General features: G+C 29.3%; 1 protein-coding gene across 4 annotated transcripts; it reads left to right on the plus strand.

Moving 5' to 3' along the window:
• The first annotated feature begins 362 nt into the window (after positions 1 to 362).
• On the plus strand, positions 363 to 17358 carry LOC127738931 (angiomotin-like). 4 transcript variants are annotated; one of them, XM_052250423.1, is made up of 14 exons: positions 363 to 403; positions 5691 to 5828; positions 6253 to 6934; positions 7507 to 7660; positions 8262 to 8406; positions 8711 to 8752; positions 9458 to 9603; positions 10013 to 10165; positions 10590 to 10718; positions 11750 to 11820; positions 12422 to 12526; positions 13251 to 13453; positions 14274 to 14356; positions 14955 to 17358. In XM_052250423.1, exons 2-14 carry the CDS (start codon positions 5708 to 5710, stop codon positions 15003 to 15005), a joined length of 2085 nt encoding a protein of 694 aa, XP_052106383.1. In that variant the 5' UTR covers positions 363 to 403; positions 5691 to 5707; the 3' UTR covers positions 15006 to 17358. The 4 variants fall into 4 exon arrangements, with proteins under 4 accessions (XP_052106383.1, XP_052106381.1, XP_052106382.1 ...); XM_052250421.1 differs by lacking the exon at positions 363 to 403 and adding an exon at positions 449 to 1010; XM_052250422.1 differs by lacking the exon at positions 363 to 403 and adding an exon at positions 3041 to 3097.
• Positions 17359 to 17679: the final 321 nt, after the last annotated feature.

Genomic DNA, 17679 nt, shown 5'->3' on the forward strand with positions numbered 1-17679 from the left:
ATTAAATCAAAGCTTTTCAGATAATTTAAATTCTTGAAAGGTTTCGTATTTACATTCCATAAAACTTATTAAATGTAATAATAAAAAAATTCGAGTTTTTGAGCAAGTGCCAAGCCTTAAATTGAACATTAAAAGGACATGTCGGTACATAATGCACAATAAATACATACTTATGAAAAGAAATATTAAATATTGAACTGGAAAGGCATCTAGCCACATTCCTAAACTTATTCAAGTAGTGGTTGTATTGTTGTAAAATTGCCAAAGGACCTGATTTGATTTATAGTTTTAACCTTCAAAATAGTATGTGAATTCATCCATACTATCCTTTTATTGTATGTGAAAACAACCAAATTCCACAGACATTTTATTTAGTGTTACGACAAATAAGGGTTTTGACCAGGTAATAAAAACTTACTATTATTGATAAGGGGTAAGGTATAGCTTAATAGCTTTGTTGGATAGAAGAAAAATTGTGTAATATCTTACAATGCTTTTGCGTGTTTAAAATATTTTATTTCAATGTCTTCATGGGCTTGAATAAATAAATATTGATACCATTTTCTTCAGAATTTTCTTCAGAAGAAATTTATATGAAGAATAAACAAATAAAAGTCTGATTATCAGTGTTGATGTAGTTGTGTATTCATTATCATAGCGCAAGTCGTTGGAATGCAAAATATGCTATGAGTTATTTATAACAATCATTCAGACTATACGTACAGAAAAAAAATCTCATATTTAATGAAAACTGCTCTTTGCGTAAGTGCTGAACGTAACTAAGGAATTTTAATACTGAATTTCGATATTATCTTTGAGGAGGTTACAAGTATATCATATACAGGAAGATGTCCATTTCATAATTAACTTTTAAAGGATATACTACTTAAAATTCTTGAGTATAGAAGTGTGTCGGGAAATAGAAAAGGAAAAGGGGATTGATTTAAGTATGATGGCATTTGAGAGACAAGATAATACCCCGACGTATGTTAACTTTCAAATCCGTAAAGGTAGGGATTTCTAATTTATCTAATTACATTTTGTTTTTATTTTGAATAATTATGTGTATTGTACATGTTGTAATTAATTACATTTGTTTATCTATGTTACTACTATTCTATTAATATCAATTCCGTTTTTTGTTTTGTTTTGATAATTATTTTTCTCATTAATTGCATTCGATATTGTATAACTATTGATAAAGTTTATTCGATTTGCAATATTAAAAAAAAATACCCACAACATTAGAATACTCGAAAGAGTCAATTTCAGTTTTCATTTTGGACCTTTCTTTAGCTTCACCAAATAAGTTGCTTGATGGCACTACCATATCAAAGTCAGACTGCAGTAAACTGCATCATCTTTGTTAGAATTTTAAGGGGTGGATTCAGGGAATGAAGCGGACGTACTGATCAAAACTCCCCTTATCCCTTTTCCTAATTGAAAAAAAGTGAAGAACATTTGATTTTCTTTTGATTTATAATTTGAAGTGACAAATTTTGCTTAACTAAACCAGGTGTGATTTTCCTTTATTTCTAGTAAAATACCTATAAATTTGAAACGACATTTTTTCTCATATATATACGCTTGCAGAACGGACATATTGAAATGGTACCCTTTGAAAAGAAATTGGAAAAATGTGTTTCAAAAATGTGCTTGAAGATATTTCTTTATTCTGCTAAACAAAAAGACGAAACAGCTAGAAATTGATTCAGTAGATTTATTTTTATGAATAAAGGACTGTTTTTTTTTAATACAGAACTTGCTTATCGAAATTCGTTTCTTTAGGGGTACAGTTGCAAAGCTGTTAGAAAAGGCTTGGAGTAATACATTCTTAATACTTATCCATATTACAAAGTATGTTGTGATCGATGAGGAGGTTAAGGGATCGACATAGAACGGGTTCCGTAGTTATTTTAACACAAATAATTGTTTAATTAAACAAAATGAAATGATGTGACCAGAAAAGGGAAACTATAAATTTGTAAAACCTTATAAATTTGTTATTAAATGTTTACTAATGACAAATCAAAATTAATGTTGCCTTATGCATGTTACAAGAAATATTGTGGTTTGTGTGACAACGTGTTTGTATAAAGTTTTCAAATATATTCAAACAAAGTCTGCATCTTATATTCCGAAATAATTTTAAAACCTTATTGTATTAGATATATAAAAATATTGTAAAATAATAGAATTTATCGACTCATTGGACAGGATAAATTGTTGTTAATATATATAAAAAAAAATCACGTGTTAAAAAGTCCAAGACTGACGGGTTCCAGAAACGAAGGGTGTCTCCTTTTCGGTAAGAATAAAATTGGTAAAAAAATATGCACAATTAATAATAAATAAAAAAGGGACCCAAACGTTAGAAAATAATTCGTTCGGACTTTTAAACTGCCGGTTTTACAATGTTTGTGTCTATTAAAACTAAGATCATCTGATCAAAATCCAAACTAGAAATTTTTTGGTTTCGGATTGGACAAATTATTACATGCAACTTTGATTGATCATTCTAAATATAGCTATCAATCGTTTTATTTTTGTGTATTTATATATGTAATAGTTCAGTTCAGTTAATCAAAATGGACATTCTAATTAGTTTTAAAATTTTATTTGTCTCGTCTTTAGTGAGAAGAAAAATCACTTTACCAGAGCGGGAATTTTACACCGTGATCTGTACGGATTGGAATCTGCTCTTTCCAGAATTGTCTTACTTACTCAAACAAGTTTATAATTAATAATAAGTATTACATATTTTTTTATAAATCTTTCATGGGCCAAGTGGATAAAGTGATTATTTTATAATTTTAATAATTTTATTAGATAACGGTTCTCAAATTGACAATCACGCATTTTGCCATTCCAATGATTGACATTTGTCATTTACTTCCTAAGTTTACAATCAGGTCGTAACCTAATATGGAATAAAACAAAATTGTAGAAATATTTTGTCCTACTTCAATAATTTTATCTCTAAGGCACGTTATCAGTGGAATGCAAGGCATCCCATATTGGAATAAATTAAATGCTTCAGTGACTTACACACATTTCCCATGATTCCGTGTTACGTCTGACAAAAAGATGTCCGAAGGTATGTTTACGTTCTAGTACTTCTACATTCTTTACTATTTTGTACGATTTGCGTTTAAATTATCGGTTTAATTATGAATTTATATCACAACTGTAAGTATTGAATTAGATATTGACTAAGATTGTCAGTGCAATTCTTTGTCAAATCTGAAAATGATCGTGAATTCCTGGGATGTCCCGATAGACTCGCGGGCACCTGCTATATAATTTAAGGAATGTAACGGTAAACGTGTTTTTGGATGTCGGATAGGTCACATGGGACAAGACAATGATTGTTCCAACACTTTAATTTCCTTTGATTTTATTTATTTATCGCAATCACACGAATGGTTTATTTTAATATTGTAGAAATGTGTACATACACGAAATTTTGTAGTTCCCTAAATTAGTGGCTTTCCCCAGAGATAATACAATTATATGTTTCTGCTATCCCTAAGTAAAATAAGGGAAAGTGTTCTTTTCTTTTTTTTTTTTTATGTATACTTCATTATTGTTTTATGTTGTAGTTTAAATAATGTCATAGTGTAATATGCTCTTTGTGAGCCCATTTAATGGAAATAAAACATCTTCTGTTTACTGTAATATAATTTTATCCATTGTGTATACATTTTTGTGTTGTTCATATGCCTTCAAACCCTTGGGGTATAAATGTGCATTTTTTCTTCAGTAAATAAATGAATAAATAATTATCCAGTTCAAGTCTAGATGTGTGCCTACATGTATTAATTAAATCAAGAACGTTGGAATTTAAGCAAAATACTATGTACATGCATATTTATCAGGGTAAAGTCATGATGACTTCTTTTTAAATGCATTCAAGAAAGAGATATTGATCTCTTGAATATTTGTTTCATTGGTATGTTTGTCCTAGCTCATCTTTTTTTTTTTTCGTACATACATTTGTACATCTCCAAAGGTTGATGGCATATATTATCTAGAAATTTTGAGGAAAACCCTGAAATAAGATGTGAATTACATATGTACATTGTACAGTAGATGCAAAATATAAACCTGTTTCAGCCACTTTCCTGTCAGAGTTATTCGTAATGAAGCAAATCTAAATTTACTATTTTAAAAGTCTATTAGACAATATGTTATACATGTATCTTACCATGAATTATTTTCTAGGGACAACATAATACAGAATGCACTTTCAGTCTTACAGAAATTTATTTTAAACAAGAAATTAAACTAAAATATCTACATGTATCTTTTTAAGTGTCAATCATGAACTTAATTAAAAAAATAAATCGCTGATCAAGTCAAATAATTTTTTATAAATTTTGAATCATGCTGTCTCCTGTTAAAGGCAATTTCCAACGAATATATGTAGATTAAAATTTGAAATAATCATATGCAGGGGCAGATCCAGGATGTTTGAAAGGGGGGACATGATTCCATAGAAGTGACGAAATGATAAGTAACGACAGGTCATATAGTGATGGTGGAATGAACAGAATTTTTCAGTGTTATCAGTGTAAACTGCCATGTACTACAAAACATCTAAAACTTTGGCTAAAACCACCATATGATATATTGCAAGTTTTAAATCCAATAGTTACAAATGTATTTCTACAGTGTAGATTCCTTGTAGCATTACAATTAAGAACTTGAGGCAGAATCAAACCAATTTACAATAGCAAAATTATTTGACAGAACAAATTGATGGTTATTCCTGGTCAGATTAAACTGTTTATATTCAATTTTTGATTGATAATTTGTTTATACTGTAAATGAACATGTACATTCATGATGTTTAAGGAGTATGGGTTATTTTCAGATCAAACAGCTAAAAATTTAAGTTCTTTATAAGTTATAATTCCACAGAGTCTGATAGAAGAAATTATTTTCAAAGAGAAATAATGGCTTTGAGTGATTGACCTTGTTTCAATAATGACCAGGGGAAATAATTGTAAATTTTTGTTGAAACTTTGTAGCCTCTCTCTATGTTTGTGGAAGACATGACAGGAATACATATTACAAACATTTGAGAACTGTTAGGTTTAAACCCAGAAAACAGTTCTATGAATATAAATGTATAGTACATGTATGTACATGTATAAGATGTACAAATAAATGTAGTTTTATAAGTAGTTAAGAAAATGTGTTTTCCTGTTTTTGCTGTAACTTTTGACATTTGATTTTTGTAATATTTCCTGTTCTTCATGAATTGAGATAAAGTTATATTTTTAATGACAAAAAAAGTGCATTTGAAACTCATTAAATTAATAAATGGTTTTCATGAAGGCATCATGATCATTTTTCTTCATGAAACCAGAAATATGCTGAGATGGGTTGATGTTCATTAGGATAACAGACACAACAGACTTATATAATCTAAACATTCCAAGCAATAAATATTTTCTTGTATGATTCATACATATTTATTAGAGATTGAAACACAGCCAAAAATTCAATCACTTATGAAATTCATTACAGATTTATGACCTAGCCAATTACTATGTTACTAATTATGATAGAATTTCACACTTCAATTGACAAAATATAATCACAAAAAGATTTAAATTGTTATGTTTTGTTAATCACATGACATGGTTTTTAAATACACACATGTTCATACTGTTTGTTTGTAGAATTAGCCAAAGGAGATATGTTGAGAGGAGATTATATTTACACAGAACAAGAACCGAGAACCATGCAGCAACAGACACAATACAGGGACCCTCCTCCTTACCCAGGACATTCTAAACAAATGTATAACCAACAAGCAGGTGTGTAATTTTAATAAGATAAAAATTAATATAATTATGTGTAGATGGAAGTTAGTAATTTTTTCGACTTGAATTTTAGATCTGCAGACATGTTACAGGCATGTGTGATTCACCTTGACACAAATATTAATCAGTATATTTAGTGCATATATGTAATCTTAAAATAGATCATTATGAATGTTAGTTAAATTACTGATGTATGAAATTTCTCAAATTTAGTAAGATGAGCGAAGTTTTTTAAGATTATTATCTTTCTCTTTGTTTTTTGTTGTCTATCTTTCGAGGAATATATAACTACATGTTTTTAGCATTCTTAATTTAATTATGTAATTCATATAGAGGTGGTCTTACTATATCTTAACGCAAGTTTTAACGTTTTACTTAAGGAATATTATAACAGCAGTGCAAATATTGTGTATTTCAGGTTTGAGACAAAGTTTTTCAGGAAGTGAAACTAGTACAGATGTATCTGTGTCTTCTATGGAAAATTTATCAACAACACAGAGACAAGAACCACAAGGGGAGGAAACACAAACTCCTACACAACAAACTTATCATCAGCCTGAATTTAGTGAGATGGGTTATAGTATATTAGAAAGACTTGGGATGCCAAAGACTGCAATGGACTTTATTCCGACTACAAATCAGCCATATTATAATATGTCAGGACATCCACAACACTGTATTCCGTACCCAACAGATCCTAACGGATATCTAAACTGTCCGTCATGTTCGGTTTCACAATGGCAAACAAATCCAAGTACATATAGTGGAATTTGTACAGGAATCAAACATTCGTCAGTTAGTAGTGAAAATGTGACGACTTTTTCGAATGCTCCTATTTATTCTAGTCCTAGCTGGAATATAGAACATTCTCCTAATCAACTTCAGTCGAGTTACTTTGTAAATTTACCTCCTCCTCCGGAGTACCCTGGTACAAAAGCTAATGAACTCCGAAGGTCATATGAAACTGTAGAAAGAACAGATATGACAACATGTCGATCGCAGCCAGATCTGTCTCGATACATGGAAGCTCATAATAAACAAAGTCACCATGGAAGTGGACATTTAAGTGTTGAACGTGGACACAACGACTTTGGATCAAGGTACAATTTTGTTCATCCAATTCACTTTCGGAATATATTTCGATTTTTCAATTAAATGAACGCTTAAAATTGTGCTTCATTAAAGAAACAGATTTTAGTTTTCTTTTAATATAAGAAAATTGTATGAATTATGTAAAATATGACTTCTTATATTGGTAAACTACATCTGTGGCATATTGTACATTGAAGCTTCTAACATTTCAGTAAGGATTTTTTCATGTCAGTGTGGAGACTTCAAATTTTTGACCATGCTGAGTTTAAACGTGATTATTGAACTGAACTGAACATCATTATGTCCTGTGTATTAAACAAAATATAAAACTATCTAATTTTGATAATATGTTCAGCTTTACTAATGAAATGACGAGGATTTAAAAGCTAACAGATTAATAAAGCTAATGATTTTACACATCTAAATATACACAAAGCAAGTAATTCATTAAATATAGCACTGTGTGCCTTTATAAAGAAAAGTTAATGCAGCAAGAGATCGGGATTACAATGTATCTGTCCAACTATATGTACAATTTTTGATAACTAAAATCTTATATTTATTAAAAATGTAATTTCAGGCTACCAGTACAAAATGTCCTACTACCAGAAATGGAAGATTGTAGCGTCTTAACAGCAAGTACCACAAAAATGTTAAATATGTTAACAGATGAAAATAAGAAACTTCGAGAGGACATTATCAGTTACCATAGAAAAGTTGCCATATTACAAAAGGTATGTATATTTTAAAAAAAATTGTCCTAGGACAATGTTATTATGAGTGACTTTTAAATTTATCAGTGTAACATACATCTATTTATAGTTTATATTTTATTTATGATAAACTTTTAAAATATGTATTTTAAAAAAAAAATCTGTGTTTTAGTTAAAGAAGTCATCAGTGCTTTGATCACCGCAGGCTATTTAATTGTGGTCCTCCAACCTTGAATATTAAGGATTTCCAGTACCTCTCTTGATTTTTTTTAGAATACACCTTCAATTTTGAGGTTATATGAAATGAATTTAACCAGTATAATTTGAAATAAATGATAAAGATCAATTTTTTTGTCTTAAAATTACGATTTATTCATGTTTGTACACAAATATATGTATTTCAAAGTAATGCAAAAGAGTTCAAAATAATAAAAAAAATCAGTATGAAAGGGAAATAACTCTTACAGTGCAAGTCTTATTTGTAGGGTACTAATTTTCATTTATTTCATGGGAAGGTAAAGTAGATATAGCTAGGTAAAGTTAAACCACATGTTAAGTTTTCAACAATAAAAATTTGCTACATCCATTTAGATTTAAATTTTTTTTGTTCCTTTACTTGCAGTTTGAATTGGAAATTAAGAAAGTTCATGAAGATTATGAATCCTTAGTCCAATCATCAAGAAAAAGGGAAAAATTAGAAAATATGAGGAAGAAACGATATGAAGAAGAAATTAAGAAATTGTACGCATCCAATAAGCAGTTACAAGGTATGTATATGAAATGTACATGTTCTTTAATTTATGTACAAGCTATAAAAACACTTACATTGAGATAATTTGCCATAAAAAAATTCAACTTTCTATCAAAAATAAAGTTGTTTATATTTTTAATTCTTTAGGCAAATTATAGAGAAAGGTAAAGACAAAAATTAGTTCTAAAAAGATCTGTCAGATTGAAATGGACATAAATCAAAAGAAAGCTGAAGAAAATCAAACGGAACAATATATTTTATGATGGAAATTTGAGAAACAAAATAGCTTTTTCACATAAATTTTATTTTTTATTCTTCAGAAAAAGTTACATCATCAGACACAACATTTGATGGGAAGTCAGGTACGTAGCTGTAAAGTGTTTGAATGATTAACACGATAGATGTCTTTAATTTAAATCTCATTAGAAGGTGAAAAGTTTTTTTCAGAGTGAAAAGAGATGTAGATTTTGGAAGAGAAGTTGCATGTGTATTTGGTAGATGTTACCCAGCCATATCTGATTTAAATGTTGACATATTTTTCCTACAGGTAGAAATTTATCTCTGCCAGACAGGATGTAACGTGCCCTCAGCAGAAATATTTTTCAAGTGCCTACATTCATGATCATTCATAAAAGTGATTAAGTTTCACATGCTCATTATTGTAATGGCAGCATGCCAAAATTTAATGATCTATATTGAGAGTTTGGTTGATGATATTGCAGTTTATCTTTTTTGAAATATACAGTTTTTGTGCAAGATGCAATGAGGGTCTCTATGTTTCAACTTATATTTACTGTAATAAAAGGTTTATTTGCATCTTGCTTATTGTTATTTATATGTATTTAGATCCTCAATACCAAAGGGAGAATTGAATAGTAAACTTATTTGTTTTTTTTTATTTCTTCTAATCAATTTTCCTTTCACCATTCATATGCCACTGTGCTTCTATTTTATTTTTTTATTTTTCATTGAGTGGTGTTGTACACACAGTACATATTGTGCAAATACATGAATACGTACATTGTGAACAAGTTTTTGACATATGTTATGTCTCTTTCTTTTATTAGAAAAGGAAGTACAGACAACACAAAAGAACTATGAACTGGAAATTGTAGCTCTGAAAGGAGAAGTTGATGAATGGAAAGACAAAAATGGCATTTTAGATGATGCCTTAACTAATGCTCAAGCAAATGTTGTTCATTTGGAAAAAGAGGTAAACAAACTAATAGCAAACAAAAACAAAACAATGTTTGTTGATAAAACAACATCTTTATAAAAAGTATGTTTTCTTATGTATGATTAAGTCACATAAAAAATGAAGGAAGTTTCAGTAAAGGGAAGGATTTCAGTTGTACAAAAATAAAATATTAATATTAAACAGAAAAAAACACTTTTTTATACTGTATTATTTAAGTAGACATGTGGTCTGTAGTTATTTCTTGTGCATTTTTATATTACTTAACCACACAACAATTATAGAAGAACTTATGCTTATACATTAAAGTTTGTTAGTAGGACTAAAACTAGGGGGAATATTCAATAACTTGTTAAAAATTTGAATCAATTTAATTTTGTGTTTATTTTATGTTTGAAATAAAAGTAATGGTCTCTGTATGTTGTAGTGCTGTAAAAAACAAGTACAGATGGAGAGATTAGAAAATTTACAAAAGGCATTTTCCTCATTACAAGCAGCTTGTTCCAAAAGAGAACAAATGGAAAAACAACTTCGAACACGATTAGAAAAAGAAAATGAAACGCTGAAACAACAAATAAAGGTAATGAAAGCTATATACCAACAATTGTTCCATGTTTTCTAAAATTATCAACTATATTTTAAAAAGAGAGTCTTCGACCATTATAATGTCATATTCCCATGTGTCATTAGTTCAGACTAAAACAAGTTCGATCAACAAAAGAAATTTATTTAAAGAAATTGTCATTGTTAGAAATTTTGAAATGAAAAATTGCTTTGTCATTTTTCTGAAGTACCCTATATTCTAAGTTACATGTGAACTACATTATGTTGTTAAATGTGAGAATCTTGTGATATGCATTGAAAGGAGTCTTCAGGGCATATTTGGTAACATTGTCACAGTATGACCCTAATTGAATATGGTCCTGGTGCACTAATGTAAAAGAAGGCTGAATGATGAGCCTATGTAAATTGGGTTTTTAATGTATTATTTCCTTTTATTGCAGGGTAAAGATCCCAAAACAATAGAAAAGAAGTCAGAAGAAACTTTAGATACCACAAATCTATCTTCTTTACAAAGATTACTGAATGAAAAAGATGCAAAGATATTAGAACTCAAAACAGAAGTTATAAAGGTAATAGTTCTTTTCTATTCAGCAGTTATTCATTGTAAATAGAATTTCATCATAAATGATTTGATGTTAAACAGTACATGATGATTATTAAAGATAACAATATACCTTTTGGTATTGAAGGCTTACTCTGGGTTCATTTGCACTGGTATTGCACTAGCTATTATTTGTTTTAAATTTTTGTGGCAATAAACCACAAATAACATGGTTAACTAAAATCCATTTCTTATTTGTTTACTTTATCACAAGGATATAAATAAACAACATAATTAAGTAGTTTCAAACCCTATGAATATGTAGCACCATTCCTTAATTTAATGCCTTGCTGAAAAGGAGTTTGAGGGATTGTTGACTTTTCTAAAACACAACTAACACAAATTAAAATTTTCATCAACCATTTCTTTTGCAAGATGCAACCAAATTATTATACCACCACTCTGAAGAAGGAGGGGGAGGGGGGGGGGGGGGGTATACTGTTTTACCTCTGTCTGTCCAATTCATCCAATGAAATCCCATCAAATTTTTCTCTGGAATTAGTAGTCTATAAATCAGAGCTTCCTGAAATTTTTAATCAGACATCTTGTGAACATGTTTTACCATGAGATGCTTTTTCAGATTCAGCGCTCATCAACTTCCTGGTAACCGATTTCTTAAAGCGGGGTATTATCAGTAAGCTGAAGCTCACAGTTTAACTTGTTTATTTCAAGCTCCTTATTGTTCCCCTTCCTACAATCAATATCTATGCAGCCCAAAGTTAAATGAAATTAAATAAACCTTCTGAAAGATATCCTTGGAAACAGTAATTGTCACTTTCTTAAAACACAAGTTTAATTAAAAATATCTTGTGTATTTAGAAGATGAGTTGCTATATAATAAATTGAATACATCAGTAAGTAAGTAAGTTTGCATGTTGGAATATTTGATTAATTGTCAGAGTTGTGTTTTCTAGTACCCTCAGGCAATTTATAATTTATTGCAATATTACATATGCATTTCTGAATATTTTTTTTAAATTATGTTTCTTTTCTTTTCAGTGGGAGCAAAAATATTTAGAAGAAAATGCCTTGCGACAATTTTCACTACAAAACATGTACAGCAGTTCTAGGTATGTTTTGGGGAAAATCCCTCGTATTCAATGAATGTCGTGCCTGTGGGCGTTCGACAGTTGGAAGTGTTACATTTAGCCCTCAGTGTAATGAATGTCACATGTCATTGAGGAATGTGTATCAGAGTAATAATCATTCATGTTTATATGGAATTATAAAAATGGCGTTAGTTGAGGTCAAGGTGAAGGAATTTCTGACAGTTGTTGGTATTTTCTATTGTTCACTAGATGGTACAGATATGTAGGTGTATAAAATACATGTCAATTGAGGTTTATGGTCCAAAGCAAGACATTTCTTATGTATTAAAATAAACATGATGAAATTATTATTGAAGATGAAGTATTAATGCACTAAAATGCTGGTATTATGCTGAAATGGCAAAACGAATATTGAACAAAAGCAGTACAATCCTCACTGTAATTCAATTTTTTTTTAACTGATGCAGTATATCAGAAAATTGTACAACCTGATTTTCAACTGCATCTATAGTTTTTATAAATGAATAAATTATGAATATTTCTAGAATTTAAACATTTTAAAAATGTAACATAAGTTGATAAGATTGGCAGAAAAAGTCATATTTTTTTATTCTTTTTACAGTGACTCTATAAACACAATGGAGTTAGAGAATGAGAAACGAGAGAAACTTCGTCAAATGGAAGAAATAGTTTACAACAAACAGCAGATGCAAGATCTAGAAGCAAAGTAAGTTGTCATAAAACATTTGCTGATTGTGAAAAAAAATAGTGGTAATGATTTCGCATCAAGATTTAAACATCTTTTAATGTATCAAATTACATGTCCGATATTGTACGAGATATGATAAGCAGGAATTCTTTCTTTCTATACAAAATATATATCATTTTAACTAGTTGAATTACTGTTCATTGTTGTAGTATATATTTTAAAACCAGGACTGATCCAGAATAAGTTTGGGGTCTTCAAGACACTGATTAAAATAATTATGTGGGTTAGGGCTATTCCATTAAAATATATGTGGGAGGGTAGGAAGAGAAGTTAAATTATTGAATGTTGGTCATGGGTCTTTTTTCAGTATGCGTCTATTACCATTATGCAAAATTATCTAGAAAATGTTTCTTGGTTGTAGGGATATTTTGAAAGTCCCTTCCTACCCTCCCACATACATTTTAATGGAATAGCCCTTACAGGGCAATTCAGATATTTCCAATTGAGTTAACTGTTAAAAGTGTGTTAGTGGTTAGGGCAGAAGCTAGAGCCATTCATAATCCCCTTAAAAATATTTCAGAAACAGCTCTCAAGAAAAAGTCTCGAAAGATACTTTTTTTTAAAGTTAACTAATATGCTTGTAGTTTTATATTTTCCATGTTGTATTTACACAATCATTTTGCATTAAATTTACTGTAATTATTTTAAAATAATATATAGCATTTTTATGTTTAATTTATAGGGTGAAAGCACTTCAGACACAGCTTGCTGAGAAAGATGCCATGATTCGTGTATTTCAGCGATCCCCAATGATGAGAAGTAGTAGTGTGCATACTTTATCTTGCTCTCCACAGCATTCTCCTCGTCCTTCCATGACAAGTTCACTCAGTCGCCAGTTTGATATGCCTTCCAGTATATATGCAACAATAAGACATGTTAAAACAGGTAATTATTTCAAATCTATGACACATATCTGGTTAATCTTTGAAAGTTCCATCTCAGAAAATCTACTGACAGTTTGCCTTCGTGAAATTGAAAGTACTGAATTTGTTTGATTTTTTATCTGTCAGAATACATACATGTAGATATCAGTTTAAATGCATAGTAGAAGAAGACCCTTATTGTAATGTACCTTTTGGGATGTAAAATTACCAACTTTACATATGTGGTTAGTTGCCAGGGATCCATATTACCAAGATGGGTCATTGAATCATTATTTCAACAGTCATTTGGCATTGACCCAGAAGTAACTTGTATAAAACAAAAATTAATATTTGCTGTCTGAAGAATGACATTTCCTTTCTTTAAAATTTTTTTTTTTATATTTTTTGAAAGATGAGTAACAATGATTTTGTTTTACATTTTGTGAATGTGTAAATGATTTTAGATTAATAATGAGAAATGTTTGTACAATTTGATGGATATGAAGGAAGTAAAATGATGTATAATTTATACCTTTCTATAATACATGTATATCATTATCACATTCTTGCATATTTGTCCAAATTGATGGTAAAAAAATTAAATGAATATTTAATTGTATAGGACAAGAAGCCATTTTTCATTTTTATGAGTATATAAAATTTCCTGGCTTGTAATTGAAGTCAAAAGGAGTTGTAATTTATCATGTGTGGCCTAAAGGAAATATTCTCATTTTTTTTCTTTCGTGAGAAATTACAGGTGTCAGATATATTTATTTTAAAATATTATTCTCCCCTAAGCAGGTGTATAATAGATAAGTAATGGAATTTTCCACTGATTTCAGGTAGTACAAGTGCATTAGAAACAGGGAGAGCAATGTCTCTAGATGATGATTTGAAAGACAAGTTTGATAGTATCCACTTAGAGGTAATGAGCATTTTCAGACTGTGAAACCTATATATATGTGTGTGTGTCAGTTAAAATACAAAAAAAAAATCAATGTTCAATTGCAAAATTTTAATTTGCCACAAAAAATATGTTCACTAATTCTTTTTACATGCTTTATACAAAAATTAGGGGATCAATTAAGAATACTGATATGCTGAATTTTTGTGTATTCTTAAATCGGGGCCAGTTCTTCGAAGTTAATGAAAATGTTTTTTAAGAGCCAAAATTGAAATCAAATAAAGCTTCCAACTTCTGATGCAAAATCAGGTTATGATCTAACTTGATGTGATGAAAATGGAAGTCATTTTAGTAAACCTTTATACACAATATTAAGATTATGAACAAAAGTTCAAATATCAATATTGTCTAGAAAATTCATGGTAAATGAAGTGTGAATCAGCTGATGTTTAAAGTAGACTCCACAATTCCGTAGAAATGGTAAACACACAAGGGCTTCAGTTTCTGTAGAGTTTGAATTACTGCAAATTTTGTAATGTTTGATGTTCATATAGGTTGTTTATTTAATGAATCATTTTCTACCCTTATGTTGAATATTTCTTCTTTTTGTGATTTTCAGAATAAAGATGATTCTTCTGAAGAGGAAGGAGAGAAAGTATGGCAGGTGTGAACAAGGAGAGATAGAATGGCAGATTTATTTGAAATCAAGAATCAAGATTCTTCTTGTTTTGTGGACATTGGACTCAAATTTCTTGAGGGCATCTTTTAAAATTAGTGCTATATCTGTTACTTGTATTAAGACCTATGGTTGTTATTTTTAAGAATAGTTTTGATGTTGTTTCTTTTTTCGTAAGCATATTTTGTTTCGTCTGGGACTGCAAATTTGTACTCTCAGTTATATTTTTTTGTAAATAAGCTTATGTATTTGGAACAACAGACAAGTCTTGTAAACATGCAAGACTTTAATAATTGAAAGTTTAGCAGGATTCATCTTAAGTCATAGACATCGAGTGTTTTCAAGGACTAGGTGACCTATAAACTTTTAATTACTGAAGACACTTTTGAAGTTTTTCGTTTCTTTTTTCTCTTTGGAAGTTGTGGTCTATTAAATTTTTGTAAGTTAAATGCTGCTCCATTATCTGAATTGAATTAAAAAAGTATGCATCACTTAAAAATTTGAGATAAAGGAAAAATCTTCATTTTTTTTTTAGAGCTGTCATGATTTTAATATTCATTTAAAATAATAAAAAAAAGAGCTAACCTGCTCTTAAAATCAGGTATCACCATTTCATATGTCATTTTATAGGAATGTTAAATGCTTTATTAGTTCAATATGTTTGAAAAACAAACTTTTTAATCATAGTTTAAAGCTATTTTGAATATAAATATCATTTTTCGGAGTCAGTTGTGAAAGGTTTTCCATTTTGTGAAAGGGCCTTGAATTTCATATCCTTACTTTCATAGTCCTTTATATTTGATGAAATATAGGGGGAAATGTTTACATGGTCTTACATAAAATATATTATATAATAGGGGGGGAGTTTTCTTTCACACCAAATTTAATATTAATATTCCATGAAATGACTTTATCCTCATAATTTTAATGAAAAATAGCTCTGATCTAACATTAAATTTTTTTTTAACAACTTCAAATTATTTTATTTTGCCTGTATTTTATTTGTTAAAAATAAAATGGAAATCCTTTCATTTAAATATTCATATGATCAAAACAAGGCAACTTCTGATGTGAGTTTAATATGAAGGTTTTTGAAAACATCAAAATGACCTTTACCTCTTACCCACACATATTTACCCCCTTGGAAGTAATATTATACAAAGTATCATAACCTATACAAAGTATCATAACCTCTTCACAAGACGCACAAAAAAAAAAGATCATAATTCTCTGTATTTGACTTCATATAAAGAGCTTTGACTGAGGCAGTTGATCTGCTTTCAGTAATCATCATTGTAGACCATACATATTTGATTGCTTCTACTAATATCTTGTCAACTTTCTTCATATTAGAATTCCATATTTAGAACATAACCAAATTATGACTGCTATGATTTTAAGAGCCATAATGATTCAGGCAGTTTTGTGTCTGACTTTGGCAGCTTTGTCGTTTGTTTGAAATAAGTCATGTCTATTTTTGATTCAATTGACTTTGTTTGGTCGAAATATTATTGTTTTTTACTGGTTAATTTATTGAATGTATGGAGAGAACAAAATGACACCATTGTCTTTCAGTGTGAGAGTTGCTAAGAGAGATTCGGATTAGAACTGGTGCATTGCTAGAACCAAATTGATGTTATCTATGTAAAAGAAAGTGTTCATATGTTCATTATCATAATTTGTATATAGTCAACCTTTTGAGATTATTGTCATATGTTTAGAAGTGCAATACTAGTTACAATGGTGCTATCAACATGAAATGTTAGACTTATTAACAGAATATAAACAGTTGCTTGTTGTTTTTTTTTTTGAACAAAAGAGAATTTTTTCAAGTTAGTTATTTGTCATTTTTTTCCATTGCACATTTTTACATACAAAGGTAATAATTTTGTTACTTGCTTGATATTCTTCACAATTTTGATGTAAAAAATTTTGACAGAAAGGCAATCAAAATTGCTGTCTTCATAACTCGTGTTTTTTAACCAGCACTTGATAGATGACGATGTACATACTATATGTTAGAGATGTTTACATTTGAGCATTTAACAGGGTACTCTGTTGTTTGAATCTCTTATTTGTTTTTTGTTGTTTTTTTGTTGTTGATATGCACGATTAACTTGAGCAAACCTTGTTTTAGCAATGTATCCAATATTGAGTGTGAGAAGGGAGATAATTCATTTTGAAAATCCTGACTGGAGAATATTTCTCTTAGTCATATTTATTTGTAAATATTTTTTAAAGTGCCAATTTTGTATGTAAACCAGCTGGACTGTGATTTTTTATTGTGTAAAAATTGTAAAATATGATGTCAAAAATTATCTATGCAAAATAAAACATGAAAATTGAATAGTTTATTTATTTTTTAAGTAAAATAGACCCATCATCAATATCAGAACATTTTTTTTGCACTATAAAATGCTTAATTCTAATACAATACTGAAATGAAATACAAGATGCTGATTATGAATAAGTTAAAATTTAGTATCCCCTCAGTCACAGAGTGAAGATTATATTAGAGGGAAAGAATTCATTCCTGCCGAGAATTGTGTAAGCCTACTGAATTTATGGAGAGGGGTAGACTTAAATGTGGAGTGCAAAGTGATCGTTTAAGTAATAGACTGAGATTACTATGTTTGCTACAAAAAGAGATATGATCTGAAAAAATGCA

The sequence above is a fragment of the Mytilus californianus genome, unplaced genomic scaffold, assembly GCF_021869535.1.
Source record: "Mytilus californianus isolate M0D057914Y unplaced genomic scaffold, xbMytCali1.0.p SCAF_4, whole genome shotgun sequence".
In the NCBI taxonomy this organism is placed as follows: domain Eukaryota; kingdom Metazoa; phylum Mollusca; class Bivalvia; order Mytilida; family Mytilidae; genus Mytilus; species Mytilus californianus.